General features: G+C 34.8%; 1 protein-coding gene across 2 annotated transcripts in view; it reads right to left on the bottom strand.

The window, feature by feature from the left end:
* ttc39a (tetratricopeptide repeat domain 39A) overlaps positions 1–16638 on the bottom strand; it is a 45575-nt gene extending 28937 nt beyond the window's left edge. Inside the window, exons 1-3 of one of the 2 annotated variants that reach the window (XM_056463881.1) lie at positions 16420–16638; positions 15192–15242; positions 13031–13081 (exon numbers count right to left, since the gene is read on the bottom strand). In XM_056463881.1, coding sequence (XP_056319856.1) covers positions 13031–13081; positions 15192–15242; positions 16420–16460 — 143 coding nt within the window. In that variant the 5' untranslated portion in view covers positions 16461–16638. Of the gene's footprint in view, positions 1–8758; positions 9048–13030; positions 13082–15191; positions 15243–16419 lie in introns of those variants that run through there. The other variant, XM_056463880.1, reaches the window with a different exon arrangement.
* Between the last annotated feature and the right edge of the window lie 404 nt (positions 16639–17042).

Below are 17042 nucleotides of genomic sequence, written 5' to 3'. Positions count from 1 at the left end.
ATAAATAAATGTTGACTACACTTACAATAATTATTATTTTCCTAATGCAAAAGAAAAAAAAAAGATTTATTGCTAATGGTAATCCATTTAATTGAATAAATAAATAAATAAATAAATAAATAAATAAATAAATAAATAAATAAATGTCAATTAATCATACTTATACAATCATTATTATTTTAATAATGCAAAAGAAAAAAGGAATACAAACATGATTTATTTCTAATGGTAATGAATTTAATTGAATAAATAAATAAATAAATAAATAAATAAATAAATAAATAAATAAATAAATAAATAAATAAATAAATGTTGATTTATTATACTTACAATTATTAATATTTTATTAATGCAAGAGAAAAAATAATAAAAACAAAGATTTATTTCTAATGGTAATGAATTTGATTGAGTGAATGAATGAATGAATGAATGAATAAATAAATAAAGATTTATTATACTTACAATAATTATTATTTTCTTAATGCAAAAGAAAAAAATAAAAACAACAACGTATTGCTAATGATAATGCATTTAATTGAACAATTAATTATATATATATATATATATATATATATATATATATATATATATATATATATATATATATATATATATATATATATATATATATATATATATATATATATACACATACATACATACATACATACATACATACATACATATACACACACATTAAATAAATATATGCACATCGATTTATTGAGATATTCATTCTACTTTCTGAAATTATTTTTTAAATTACAATATTAAATATCACTAATAAACAAATACAACAACATTAACACTAATCAAAAGGTGCAGATCATTTCATACACACAAAAATCAGTTTGGAACAAAACCACTGCACTCTAAGGCAACACAACAGCTTGTGAAGTGACACAAGGAAGTAGTGATCAGGTGTCATGTTATCCGGGAAGCCAAAGGCAGCAGGCCTTTCTAAGCATCTGCAGAAAAATCACACACTGCCCCCAAAAAGCCTGTTTCGTGTGAGTGTGAAGTCACCGCTATACTGCAGCGAATATCCCTCCAGAGCTGCTCGATTTAGATACAGCAGCAGCACTAAGGCAGATGTCACCTTCACACACACTGAAACACTGGTAAATGAGAGTGTGTGGTGTCAACTCAAAAATATACTCAGAATGTGATTCATAAAAGACAGTACACTGATGGAGCCAGCATGTATATTGTAGAAAAACTGGAATATCATTAGTCTCTTGAATAGACAGCAATGCAACTCAGATCTGCAAACTCGTTTTACTGTTAAAGAGATATTTGTGTTGTTTTCCTCTATTGAACACAAAAGAAGATATTTTGAAGATTTTTTGAAGTGGAAACCACTAGCTATTGACTCCCATATTAATTTATTCCTACTGTGGATTTCAATGGTTACAAGTTTCAGCTTTCTTCAAAGTATCTTCTTTTGTGTTCACCAGAATAAAGAAACTCATAAAGGTTTGGAACCACTTGAGGGTGAATAAATAGTGAGTGATTTCATTTTTGGGTGAACTATCTCTTTAAATAAAATAATCATCATATAAAGTAGAATAGGGTGGTACGGTGGCTCAGTGGTTAGCACTGTTGCCTCAGAGCAAGAAGGTCACTGGTTCAAGCTCAGTTGGCATTTCTGTGTAAAGTTTGCATGTTCTCCCCGTGTTGGCGTGGATTTCCTCCGGGTGCTCCGGTTTCCCCCACAGTCCAAAGACATGCGCTATAGGTGAATTGAATAAGCTAAATTGGCCGGAGTGTATGAGTGTGAATGCGAGAGTATATGGGTGTTTCCCAGTACTGGGTTGCAGCTGGAAGGTCATCCGCTGCGTAAAGCATATCCTGGATAAGTTGGCGGTTCATTCCGCTGTGGCAACCCATGATAAAGGGACTAAGCTAAAGGAAAATGAATGAATGAATAAAGTAGACTGAATACACAAAAAAACAGAAATGAAGAATAAAACTCATCACGTTTACAAATTGATAAGAGCTACATGTTAGATTCAATGCTATTGTTTAATTAGATTATAACAAACTGAACTTAAAAAATGTAAAAAAAGTTTCAATTAAAGTCTGCCGACTGATTTTTATGTGAAGAGCTCAGGACATTTCTGCCTGAAAGATCAAAAGGATGTATTAATGACATGTGCTCCTGAGAGACTTCTTTGTTTTATTTTTAATTTAATTTTGTTATTAAAAAGAAGGAGTGCAGCACACACATCTACATATCCATCTTAATGCGGTCTACAGTATAGCACTGTAAAAGTATTTCAAACTTACTTTTCATAACAAGAATAAAACTGAAACTTTGACAAAGAATTTCTGATTTCCACAGGCATTTCAATAAAATTTTAATACTTTTATTCACAATGTTTAAGAGTTTTATTCATTTTTATCCTTATTTTAATTTCATTCCATTTTCACCACATCAGTAAATTGTCTATACACATTTTACTTATACTTTTCCGACAGCATTTAAATCTAAGATTTTAATTTTAATTATTAGCATTTTTTTACAGTGATATTAAACATTGCTTTACAAGTTTCAGTAATTGCTTGCTAACTCATTTAACTGTGATTGTAGGTTTACAGATACACAGAGACAAAAAGATGGCTGAAAGCAGCAAGACATTCATTCATACATTTTCCTTTGGCTTAGTCCCTTTATTCATCAGGGGTCACCAAAGTAGAATGAACCGCCAACAGCACATATTTTACACAGCGGATGTCCTTCCAGCTGCAACCCAGTACTGGGAAAAATCCATACACACTTATTCACACACATACACTACGGCCAATTTAGTTTATTAATTAACCTATACCTCATGTCTTTGGACTTTGGGGGAAAACGGAACACCAGGGGAAAACCCACGCCAACACGGGGAGAACATGCAAACTCCACACAGGTAAGCTAAATTGTCCATAGTGTATGTGTGTGAATGAGAGTGTATGGGTGTTTCCCAGTGATGGGTTGCAGCTGGATAGGAAACAAAATGATGTTTTCAATCAAACAGTATGTTTATTACTATATCTATATATGTTCATGCACAAATAATAGCCTAATGTAAAATTTGTATTGGGTACACCATGCGCTATTAGGGATGAGTCATCTGCAAATGTCTTATTAATTTGGATGTCCTCATGTATTTATTAGCAAGAACTTTGATGCAGATAACGCACTGTAGCTGGGTCAGACACTCTGTGCTTCGAGAAAATGGAATAAAACCATAATTCAGCTAACTATCTTAGCATTTCCTGTATTTCGTGTTTCCAGTATTGCTAGTGCTGTGACCCGAAATGTTTGGAGGTTCCTCACTGGGGTTCAATATGCTTGGGTCATTACTATTAGCTGCTGAAGGCGAAATTGCATACTTCCATACTATATAGTACGCTAAAATCAGTATGCGAGCCTAGTATGTCCGAATTCATAGAATTCAAAAATCAGTATGCGAGAAATACCTGGATGACTTACTATTTCCGGCGAGATTCTGGAGTGCGCATCCCGAGCACGCTGAGCTATCCCATGATGCCCCGCAAGAGAATTCATGAATGGGAGTGAAGCGACGTGACCATGACAAAATGGCGGATGTAGTACGTCCTAATTCCATTCATACTTTTCATATTCATACTGTATAGAACGTACTTTTTTGACGGCCGAGTAGTACATTTAAATTCAAATGCAGTACCTACTGAGTAGTAGGCGGTTTCGGACGTAGCCTCTGTCTTCTTTGTGGAGGACGAATTACAAATTTGTCCATTTGTTGGTCAGCCAGGGGATAAAATGAACTAAAGCAACATGATCGTTCTCCAAATTGTCCACTACTAAAAAGTTTTTTAAATATGACGCAAGCCCCACAGAGCTCGCTAAGGCCCCCTTGTGGTCCGGAACCCCCCCTGTTGGGAACTGCTGCTATATAGTATGGAAGTATGCGGTGTCGGATGCAGCCCATGTGTAGATGTTAGCATTTCGAAACTAATGTATCAACACAAAAGAATGAAATATGGTTATTCACCATAAAAATTAAATAAAACAAAGCATTTTTACGGTTTCTACTTAAGCATACAATTCTGGTGATCACAGCTGCAGATTTTTTACCGTATACTTTAGTTTATTGACCTAACAGCTCACAAAACACACTTTTCATTCATTCATTCATTCATTCATTTTCCTTTAGCTTAGTCAATTATTTATCAGTGGTTGCCACAGTGGAATGAACCGGCAACTATTCTGGCATATGTTTTACGCAATGCATGCCCTTTCAGCCACAACCCAGTACTGCTTATTTAATTCACCTATAGCGCATGTCTTTTGAACTGTAATGGAAACCGGAACACCCGGAGGAAACCAACGTGAACAAGGGGGGGAACATGCAAATGCCACACAGAAAAGCCAACTGACTTCTTCAGCAATCTTCTTGTTGTGAAGCGACAGTGCTAACCAATGAGCCACAGTGTCGCAAAACAGACCTTTGTAACTATTAATTCAAAGAAGTTGCATTTTTTTCTACATAGGACATCTCATGCCAATAGAAAATGTCAGTATCTCAGCATAAACTGACAAAGAAAATCCTAATTTAAGAGCAGAGAAGATCAGCTCCGCCTTTCTTATAGACAACAAGGAGGAAAATGTCAGAGAGATAAAAACCATCAAAGCTCATTGTATCTCTGCATAAGGGACACATTCTTCAAATGACAGCACCATTCGAAATTAATTTCCAAATTGAGTTGAAATTCGTAATGGTCTTGACCTCGGCCTGTTAAGATTACAGCACAGCCTCCTAATCCAATAAAACCAGACAACCTCTTTTAGTTCTCTGACCCTGAGGCATTCTGTTGAAAACAACTATTCATAAAGCATTTCTGTATGTGGACAAATGAACAGGGAATTGGGAGTATGTAAAAAAAGACAATGACTTTGGCCTTTCTCCACTAAAACAAATCGAATCAATGAGTGTGTCTAAATTAGCAGCACGTCTTTGCATTCCTGATGATGGCCCGCACAGAGATGCTCTTTATGGATCTGCTAGGCCAATAACAGCATGACTTGAGTTGCTATTAGACCTATAGAAAGAGAGATGGGGTTTGGCTGACGGGTTTCTCCACCTCCTAATGCCTGGCAGATGACTTCAACACTGTGATCTTACTGCTGCAAACACGGAGATGGTTTCCGGCTCAAAAAAATGTCTTCGCAGCATAAAATAATCTGAGAGTTTTAAGAGTTTAGGATGGTATACAATAAGTCTGGTCTATTTACAGTGTAATATAATTAAAAACTGACTTATAAGTAGGTATTTCACTGTTACTTAAGAATTTGATATTGAATCATGAATAATTAGTTAACTGTGCATTCGCATTTCCTCTATTTGTTTTTAAATTAAGATTTAGTTTGATGCCATTAAAGAAGCCAATTTAAAAGAACTCAATCATTACATACAAAAACAATTATACATTTTTCCTATTGTACATAATGTCTAAATCTACTTTTAAAACTTTCAGAAATTGCTATAAAATAAGTGTTGCTACCAAAAAGGCTGTATTTGTTTGATCAAAATATACTTAAATATTAATTTCTGTTTTATTGAAAAAGAAAATGAAGAGTTCAGATGTAAAAACCTCTAAGTGCCATCTGAAATTTGTATTGAAAATGAAATTTTTTCTTTGTAAAAACATTAATATTGAGAAATATTATTAACATTTAAAAGAACTCCTCTATGTTTTCAGTTTTTATAACTTAATACATAATTATTATTTAACATTTAACGTTTTTTATATATATATTTTAACGTCTTTATATACATATATATATAATATTTATAATAATTTTATTTCATTTCATGTTGTAAGATTTAATATTATATTAATGAAATAATGTGGTATAGGTGAATTGGGTAGGCTAAATTGTCCGTAGTGTATGTGTGAAAATGTGTGTATGGGTGTTTCCCAGTGATGGGTTGCAGCTGGAAGGGCATCTGCTGCATAAAAACATACAGTATGCTGGATAAGTTGGCGGTTCATTCTGCTGTGGCGATGCCTGATTAATAAAGGGACTAAGCCGAAAAGAAAATGAATGAATGAATGAAGTGATGTTATAATCAACTCAACTTTTTCTGTTCAAATTAGATAAGACATAATTATTAGCCCTCTTGTCAAATGTAACATCTTTTCTAAAAAAAAAATGCCAATGTTTTTATTTAACAAAGATACAAATTTGGAAACATAATAGTTTTAATAACTAATTTCTTTTGTCTGTGCTATGACAACAGTACATAATATTTTACTAGCTTTTTCACAACATACTACATCCAGCTCAAAGTGCAATTTTAATGCTTAGCTACATTCTTAGGGGGGTTAATATTATTGACCTTAGCAATATATGGGGGGTGGGGGTCCAGAATTTGTCCCATACATAAGCCATCACAAATGGTGAAAATAACCCATCGGATGCTCTGTTGGGTCTCGTGACTTGAGCTAATTAGACTTGATCAATGCAAATAATTCTTTTTCATGAGTCCAACATTCAGCTGTGCAAGAAGAGACACAATCTGACGTAAGAGAAGTCATCTTTCACTATTGATCTACTGTATTGTTTTTAAATAGAGAAAACATTTTACAAGTAACGTTTACTCTAAATCTTGGACCTTATTCTTGAAACAAAAAATGACCAATAAAAAGTTGTGAAGTACTAAAAGTGGCATGTTTTAAAATGTATTTAAATACTAATTTTTCTAATGTTATTATCCATTAATATTCAGATGTACTGTTTTATTCAAGAGAATTAAATTCGCACAGAAAATTCTGACTGAGGACAGTTGATTGTGCTGGCCAGTTTGTTATTTGCCTAATAAATGCCGATAGGCTACAGTTTTTCATTTAAAACTTTAACAGATTCCTATTTTTTCTACTGATGTAATATAATGTAATAAATTTACTGGTATTACTGAAAATATTTCTTTGTTCTATGTCTTCAAGAAATGTTTTTGGTACATCAAAAAGTGCGCTTATGATGACCACCCGGCAAGCGAATCCAGCTAAAAGTTTTTTTTAAAAATTCCAGCTAAACTAAAAGAAACAAGAACAAAAATATGAGGAAATGCTATGAAAAAAATTCTTACTTCGTTAAACATCACTTATACTGTCACTTACACTTATACAAACACACTTTATACAAAATACCACAAAAATAAATTTCAGAAAAGGGCATTTTCTTAGAATTAAACAGTGGTGGAAAGAGTACTGAAAAATCACTCAAATAGAAGTACCATTACTTGCCTAAAAATGTAGTGCGAGTAAAAGTATCTGTTGTACATATTACTCAAAATATGAGTAAAAAGTAAACCTTTTAAAAGTACTCAAGAGTAGTGAGTAGTGAGTATTACGCTGTAAAACTGATGCATTTACATGTAATTTGTGAATGTGTGTAAACGTAACATTCTGTAGTGAATTTAGCTATTGTCCAGCAGGCACACAGTCATAAGACATTAATATAAGGTTAGATTTAGGTTTTGATGTCAGGTGACCAAAACTCAAGTCTAGCCAGCGTCTAAGGACGTTATTTTGATGTCCAATAACGATGTCAAATGACCTTGATATGTGTTTGATTTTAAGTTGTGTTAGAAAGTGACCAAAGTCCAACGTCGAGCCAACATCTTAAACCAACATCATATTGATGTCAAATACTGATATTTATTCGTCAGGTATGGCAACCAAAATCCAACGTCTGATAGACGCCATAGCAGTAACGTTCACACAACGATAAGTTGTAACAGTATTAGACGTAGATATTTGGTTGATTTTAGGTTGGACACTGACGTAGGCCAGACATTTGGTTCTGACGTCAACCCAATTTTCATTTTTAAACAAAATGTCTTGAGGTAGTTTATTATGATGTAATTTACTTTCTGTGTGCGATTTGATTGGACGGGAATCACAGACTGATTTTTCTAATCCCCATAGACAAGTAAGGTTGAAGGAAAGGAGTGGAGTAATAGTACCGATACTGCACTAAAAATGTACTGATGGAAAAAGTCAAAGTAAAAACTACTCAGTAAATTCCAATTCCTAAGAAAAGCTACTCAGTTACAATAATTTGAGTATTTGTAATTTGTTACTTTACACCACTGGATTTAAAATGCATTATCTGAAAAACAATTCTATTCCCATAAGTAAAACTTGAATCATCTTATTAACAAGCAGCCTTTTAAATCAATTACCCTCCTAACGATAGTATATTTCCTCTCTGACTCTCTGATACAGTATGTGATAGAGCAGGATCATTTGCATGAATGAACAACAGCGCATGCTATGAGTCTGGCTAGCAAAAAGGAAGTAGTCTGAGATTTGTTTAGAGACTACAGCAGAGGTAGAAATGAACGTCCGCTCTCCCTGTACCATCTGCGCAGCTCTCGACAAACTAATTGTTGTGATGCTAAGCGATTCTGAAAAGCTGATGCCGCCCGGGAGCTAATTGACTACTGATGATCATCACCGGAATGATTGGAACAAACAAGCTGACTCTAAAACACACACACACACATGCAGTGCTAAGAGACCAAACAGTCTCACGATACACTTGATGCTATACACTCCAACAATAGAATTCTATAACACAAGCAAGGGCATCCAAAACAATTATACCTGTCTAATGTTTCCAAACCTTCCCCGTTTTTCCGGTTCTGCAGCCTGTAAAAGCATTCCCCTGTTAAGAACGCTCAACTACTCTTCAATCACTGCTAAAAACATACGCTCTTACCCGTTTGACAGAGTTTCTGCCTCTCTTGACATTTTCATCTGGTACAGTGAGATCGAGGAGAGAAGGAGACACGAAAAGGAGACGCAGAGTACTTCACAGTGTGTGTAAGAACAGGCCTTCGCTTTGGCTTCTGTCAGCAGAACAGCAGCTTCCCTCTGGCTAGAGCACACACACATTAACGCACACACACACACTCTTTCACTCACTCAAGCTGCAGAGAGGACAGAGGGAAAGGAACGCAGAGCTTAATAAGATTGGGATGACTATCACACAGAGAGAAAGTGAATATTCTCATTGCCTCTTTTTCTCTGTCTCCCTGCCTACACACACACAGGAACACACACACCACCACAGCCTCCTCCTCTTCTCAGTATCACCCTCATCCTATACACTGCATCCTGGGTTCTGATTGGTCAATGGTAAACGGAGGTGGCTTCAACTTTTCAAGATGCCGCCTACAAATGTTTGTGAAGTGGACATCACGCTTCTGTGGTCAAGTGACAATCTGAGCTCCACAGCAGTCAAAAACACTCAATACAATGACAAGCCTGTAAATCAGTGGAGATCATGAGACACTGAGGACAGCTGCGGACCGCAAAATCAACACAAGGAAGTGACATGGCCTGTGGCGTGTTCGGGAGAAAGGGAGAGGCAGTTAATATAAGAAATGCTTCTGTTTAGTATATATCGTGGAAGCACATGACAAAGCTGATTGGCTGATAGGATCACAAAGTGAGCTGTGATGCTAAAGGCAGCAGGCAGGGAAAAATTGTAAATCTTAAAGAATAAATAAGCACAAAAGCATTTGATTTTCATTGTTAAATGAACATTTGCTGTTTGAAAATCTTGCAAAATGATTCAAACTAATGTTATAGATGTTTTTAAATTCAATTGTTGTTAGTACAAATTTAAATAACAGTTTTCTCTTATAAAACATATCCAAATGTAATTTATTCCTGTGAAGGCAAAGCTAATTTATTCTGAATGACTCTATTTATCAACATCACAGGCAATTTTGCTGCTAAACATTTTCACAGAAACAGTTATGAATTAATAAAAGAATTAATATATATATATACACACACACACAAATGAAAAATTAAGAGACTTTTAAAAGAAATAAGAGAATTTTTCATTTTCTCTGGGTTTTTAGTTATGTGTCTGAGTAAAATGTAAGCTTTATTCTGTGAACAACTGATAGATTTCTTCCAAATATAAAAGCTAGCGTTTAGATCACTTTTTGTTTATAATAACAAAAAGATGTAATGTTTTTGGATATCTTTATATTAATTTTTAGACAGAACAATACCAAAGTCCCTTTAAAGGGTACTTATGGTAAAAAATCTACTTTTTAAGCTGTTTGGACAGACATATGTGTATGTATAGTGTAAAGACAGTCATATTGGGGTGATATAAACACACCCACTCCTTTTTTTTTTCAATTTAACACCATAAAAACGGTGGACCAATTGGAGCGGTTTTCACACGGACAGCAACTTGACATAGGAGCACGGTCCCCCCGCCCACCGGATTGATTGACAGCTGCGTATTAACATGTCCCGGTAGTCACGTGTATAATCATATCAATAAGACAGGACGAGCGCAAAGCAACCAGGAATAAAAGATCTGTTCAGTTTTCTAGGATCATCAATCATCATCAAATGTGATCAAGAGTGAGTTTTACAAGTTTAAAATGTTTTAAAACAGTGCATGTGTGTAATGAATTACAGCAATTTACTTCAGCTTTACTTCATCACCACAGCCGCGTGTCAGAACAATTATAAAGGAAGATGCTTCAATCCCGATTTGTGGACGTTAAATCAGGTCTATTTTGTACATTAACAAAACAGATATCTATACAGCAGTGGATATTAACCTGTATCCTGTCACATTCGCATGCAAAAAGAGTGCAAAGCTAAACGCGCACGCTGTCCGCACTGCGTGTGTGTGTGTGTTTCCCCGTGCGTGAACTTTGTAACGACATTGTGTGTGACTCATCGTTGCAACGCCACAACAATTGCATCAAATACTAATTTCTCAGTTCTTACTGTACTATTTCTCACAAATGTTACGCGAGATATTCTTCCTTTATGTCTGTCTGCTGTCTGGAAGGGAGGAGACTGAGACACACTGAAAGGCACGTAGAAACAATGGGCGGGGAGGACTAGCCTTAAAGGCACAGTTCACAATAGTCGCCACCTGGTGCTCGAAGGTATAAAAGAGAAACTTATAAAGGGTATAATAAAAAATCTGATGGGTGTTTTGAGCTGAAACTTTACAGACACATTTTGGAGACACAAAAGACTTATATTAAATCTGGAAAAAGTAGTAACCTAGGTGCCCTTTAAGATAAGTCATTTCACTTGACAGCCATCTTTGAAACACTTCTCGGGCAGTATGGGTTGTTGTTAGATCAGATACGATTGCCGCCAGAAGTTAACGAGAATTATTTATATTATTCATTAAATTTCCCATTTATTGTATTTTAGTAACATCTACCCCAACCCTAAACCCAACCGTCACAGTAATGTAAAAACAGTAGTCGTACCGAGTATTATTTATGCTATTTATTGAACTACCCAATAAATTGTATTTTATTAACACCTACCCCCACCCCAACCCTAAACCCAACCGTCAAAGTACTGTAAAAATATTAATTATTGTCATACAGTGTTACAAAAATGATGCTATATTGATGTGTGTATCCGCTGCTGTATCATATCTAGACTTTACCGCCAGTATGCTCTGGTATTCTGCCTGAATGGGAAAACATCAAATTCTCCAAAACTGTTAGCCAAGCTCACGATTACATTACATATTTGGAATCACCAATAATATTAATCAACAGCCGTCTCAAACGTTACATTTCTAAACGTCCGAATCAAACAAAATCTGCATATTTTCAGGTTGCCCGAGCTAATGCGCATGGTCATTCGAAAGGAACGAGATCACGACACCAACCTTATTTATAGCTGTTCTACACATTTTCATCCTCTGAATAATGATCATCTGATCGCGCTGCTCTTCTGAAGTAATTCACAACTTGGTCTTGATGGCAAAACTCCTCCAGAAATAACAGCTTTGTTTACACGTTTGTGGCCATTTTAGAGTAGTTGCTGTCATGTGATGTGCGTTTGACAGGATGGACTGTACCTCGCATTCATTTCATTTAGATTACAAAACCAAAAAAACTTTTGTTTTCAAATGCACTGGATACATTTAAAAGCATAGATTTCAAGCTTTATGTGGATATATCACTTATGTCTGTAAAGCAACTATTCACTGAGATTGACCTCCAAAAAAACATGTCTGGTCTGAGCTTTCCCCGCAGAGAAACATCAGTCTATAGCGATCGATGATTGGCCACTGTCCTAGTAGGCGGGGCTTCATTCGCCATAGTGACCACTATAATTTTCCCCATTCGGAACTATACAAGTGAAACGTCTTGAGTACTCTATAGTCTTTGACAATACCATTGTTTAAACTTTAAAGTGTTGTCAAATCAAGACTTGGTGAAAAGACCCTGATATTCAAAATTACAACATAATCAATTGTCATGAGATTCTTTGAAAAAAGAAAAACAGACAACTAAATTTTTTTTAAATTATTTTATGCTGTGTATTAAAGAGTGCTTGCAAAAAAACAAGATTTATGATTGTCTCTTTCAATGCAATAATCACATGTACCTACGCCATTATATTGTTGCATTTCCAGCACCCGATTAGAGTAATGATCATCCTAACTGCCATAACCCTCAGATTACATCTCAATAACCCTCTAAATTAGCCTCCTCTTGACTGAAGACCAAGCGTGATGGAGCTTATACTGTGTTGGGTTTAGTACAGCTGATGTGGAGGCCATCTGGAGTGAACATCTGAATAATATATGTGAAAGACAGTAGAAACCTGCCCTTTATGAGAACAATCATTAAATCTTCTTAACGAGATGTTACTTTCAGAGCTTGACTGTGTGACACTGAGTAATAAAGGATTGAGGATATTAAGAACCATATGCCTATATAAACCTATTATTTTTCATATGCTATCAACCGATTTTGACATCTCTTATAATTTAATACTCATGCAATGCATTGTGGGTGGTAACACGATAGTGTCGTATTACCTGTCACACCGCTGAGGCTTATGGGAGTATTAGTATTTGTGTTTCACCTATGCATGAACTCTCAAGATTCTAGATTTTTTCTTTACCAAAAATGACTGTAGCAAGATGCAAAGAAGAGTTTGTAAAAGAAATAAAGAGGTGTAAACCTACCCATAATCAGAGATGACAGAGTCCAATCCATCTTTCTCTATAATAGGTGACCTAATAAACAAAAGAGGAAACAATTTTATAGACACTGATAATATCATCAACTTCTCATGTCAGATTTCTGTTAGATAGCAATTTATTTGATCGGTTAACACAAAGTGTATGCGCAAAATTGTGAACAACACCTCAGATTTCCTAGGTAAAGATTTTTAAAAAACAGATGAAATTAATGCTTTTTGATAACACAGAAACAGCTATTCTTAATAGCAAACAAATTAAAACAAAAAGACATAAAAACTACTGTCTCAAATAAGCTTTATAAGAAAACTAAATAATATTAATGACAAACACTGTCAACTTGATGCCAATGGATTAAAGATGTTGCAACATATCTACAGAGCGCTGATCTTAACTGCCATTTTTAAGCATTAATTTTTAGCCCCCCTGAAATATTACCCCCCACGCCAGATTATTTTTTCCCTAATTTCTGTTTAAGAGAGAGAAGATTTTTTTTCAACACATTTCTAAACATAACTCATTTCTAATAACTGATTTGTTTTATCTTTGCCATGATGACAGTAAATAATATTTTACTAGATATTTTTCAAGACACTTCTATACAGCTTAAAGTGACATTTAAAGGCTTAACTAGGTTAATTAGGTTAACTAGGCAGGTTAGGGTATTTAGGTTATTAATAATTAAGTTATTGTATAGTTTTTATAGTATTGGATGGTTTGTTCTGTCGACTATCGAAAAAATATATAGCTTGAAGGGGCTAATAATTTTTACCCCAAAATGTTTTTCTTTTTATTAAAACTGTTTTTAGTCTACCAGAAATAAAACAAATAAGACTTTCTCCGTAAGAAAAAATATTATCAGACATACGGTGAAAAATTCCTTGTTCTGTTCAACATCATTTGGGAAATATTTAAAAAAGAAAACTAATTCAAATAGGGGCTAATTGTATATAGACAAACATATAAAAGCCTCAAGTATATCATGATATTGAAAAGGCCGACTTTTGCACATTACAGTACAGTCCATCAAGGCAAGGCAAGATTATTTATATAGCACATTTCATGCACAATGGTAATTCAAAGTGCTTTACATAAACAGGAATAATAAACATGCTTTTAAAAATGATTAAAAACAGATTAAAGTGTGTTAAAACAGGTTATAAAAGAATGAAAAAGAAAAGAAAAACATAATAGCACAGTGCACATTCAGTAAAGGCACAGCTAAACAGATGTGTTTTCAGTCTTGATTTGAATGTGACTACTGTTGGAGCACATCTGATCATTTCTAAAAGCTGATTCCAGCAGCGCGGGGCGCAGTAGCTGAAGGCGGATTCAGCCTGCTTTGAATGAACTCTTGGAATTTCTAATTTATTTGATCCTTAAGATCTGAATGATCTGTTAGGTTTGTATTCAGTGAGCATATGTGTAATGTATTGAGGCAAGTAATAATACAAGTAATAATACTTTAAAATCTATTCTGAATGTAACTGGGAGCCAGTGTAAAGTCCTAAGGACAAGTGTGATGTGCTCTGTTTTTCTGGTTCTGGTCAGAATCCTGGCAGCAGCGTTCTGGATGAGCAGCAACCGTTTGACACTCTTTATGGGAAAGCCAGTGAGGAGGCCGTTACAGTAATCCATTCTGCTGTTGATAAAAGCATGAACCAAGTCCTCACTGGAAACAAAGCATCTAAATCTTGCAATGTTTTTGAGATGATAGCATGCAGACTTAATTACTGCTTTGACATGACTACTGAAACTCATATCTGAATCCAAAATAACACCAAGATTCTTCAACGTTTCAAGATCAATACAAACATGAGCAGTGAGTTGCTGGCTGCAGTTCACTTAACTGCCACTAGCTTTACTAAAAACAAGTTTTGTACAAATCTACAATATAAGGGACAGTCCACCTAAAAACTATTTTTCTAGCATCATTAACTCAGTCTCTACTAGTTCATTCCTTCTGATAAACACATTCATTGCAATAATCTTTGTAAACTGGTGACCACTGACTTCCATACCAGTTTTCACCAGTGTTCAAAATATCTCCTTTTGTGTTTATTTTCAGTTTAACTATCGCTTTAATTGTTGCCTGTGTAAAAGATCACATATCTTGTGTAGAAACGCATGTTGATGGGACACTTACTGGGATGGAGATGTGGGACTGTCCAGTGACTCTTCAGTTTTGAGTTGATTCCTGAAAGCAAATGAGAACGTGAGCAAAATCTGGGCTTTTTTTCTTAATTGTTGAGCCATTACAGTCTCAAGATCCTATTTCATCAGCTTTTAACAGTTTTCTAAACATGACACCCAATGAATGACTCATTCACTGTTATGTTAACACAGCCTCCTATCTACAAAATCTGTGCGCACTACATAAACATACACACATTTATTTTTCAAGCCAATGTTAGTGTTCAGGAAAAACAAATAGTCGCATTTCAGAAATTAGTAATTTGGCTTTAGCGAAATGATTTTTTTTGTCATAAATGACGGTGTCAGGAACATCTACTTGTCTGTTATAAAATAATAAACACAGTTAAGCATTAACGGACAACAGCAAGCAGCGCCTGTGATGTCATTGTGTTTTTTATATGAAGGAAGTTGAGCTGAAAGGAACAGGTATGATCCAATCAGCTCTCTCCAAATCTTATACATGATATGACATCACATGCTCCATTGTTGACATATGCCTTTTGATTAACCTGACACTCACCATGTTGTTACGGTTCACATAACTCCAGAAAAAAACTACTGAAACTTTTTTTTTACTTGTATTAATTAGAAAATGTCAGTAATAGGATGCTTTTTTTCTAATGTTGCTAAACTTTTACTTAATGACAATAACAAGAATCATGAAAAAGGACTATACACAACAGAATCTTCTTATTTTTTTAACATTTCCTTTGTAATAACAAACAAAGTCACTTTATAAAGACTTTACATGTTATCTAAAGTCTTATTTTGTTTATTTTTCATTAAGTCTATCAATTAACATTTAGGTGTCTGGCATTAAACCATTGTATAATGCTGTTTTTATCAGTTTCAATGCCTTTGGAGTTTCTTTCTACAGATAAAGTCTATGTCATTATATTTTTAAAGCTGTATAAAATCAACTATAAGCATTATGTTCGTTAATTCTAAATGATTGTGTTACTGAAATGGCAATATACAAGTACCTATGAAACCTGTACAATATAACCTGTTTGTGATGTACGAATGCAGTGATTTGTTATAACACATCGTTCATCAAGCAGCTGAAACCATTGTACTGACGTCCGTAATTCTCTCATTTAAGCAATTTGTCTTCCTGTATGTAACTTACCGCACAATTTCCGTCCCCCTGAATACAAAATGAGAGATGACAAACTTACTTTTGGTCGTCATTCTTCTTGTTTCGTCTCCAGAAACTCATGCCAGAAGAGAAGAGAGGATTGTGAATCCAGCAAGCGCGTAAAGAGTGTGAGAGAGAGTCACCTGGGCATTTGTTACCTGTCCTCGCCTACAGTCCTACAGGTGATCGCTGAACTTCTGCTGGAGAAGCAACAGCGGCCGTGTGTGTCTGTGTTTTTTTTTTTCGCATGTGAGGCTGACAGGGAGGTGTGGAGAAACCCATTTCCACAAATAAAGAGATCGTTTGCGAAAAAATGCTGGAATGCCGCGCTTCAACTCTTGCCCGGTCTTAAAGCCCTCCGGATTCACCAATGGCAGTTAGAAATTTGACGCAGGTTAAGCAAAAATAAAATAAGCGACAAAAAAACACATCTATTGTAGCAATAAATAGATTAACCGCAAAAGCCTTTGGGCTATTTTGGGTAATTCCGCCTAAAATTGCTCTTCCGAATAAAAAAAAAAGCTTTCCATTACAATTATGGTATATATAACACTATGTATAATAATAATTACTAAACTAATGACATTTTGGATACTTTTTTGCTGTACCATAGTTGTTGTTGTTATGGTATATCAGGCAACGCAAACAAATTAAAATGTTCTT

The sequence above is a fragment of the Danio aesculapii genome, chromosome 8 (assembly GCF_903798145.1).
Source record: "Danio aesculapii chromosome 8, fDanAes4.1, whole genome shotgun sequence".
Classification (NCBI taxonomy): Eukaryota; Metazoa; Chordata; class Actinopteri; order Cypriniformes; family Danionidae; genus Danio; species Danio aesculapii.
The sequence above is the reverse complement of the archived record's forward strand: the minus strand, read 5'-3'. Positions and strand labels throughout refer to the sequence as shown.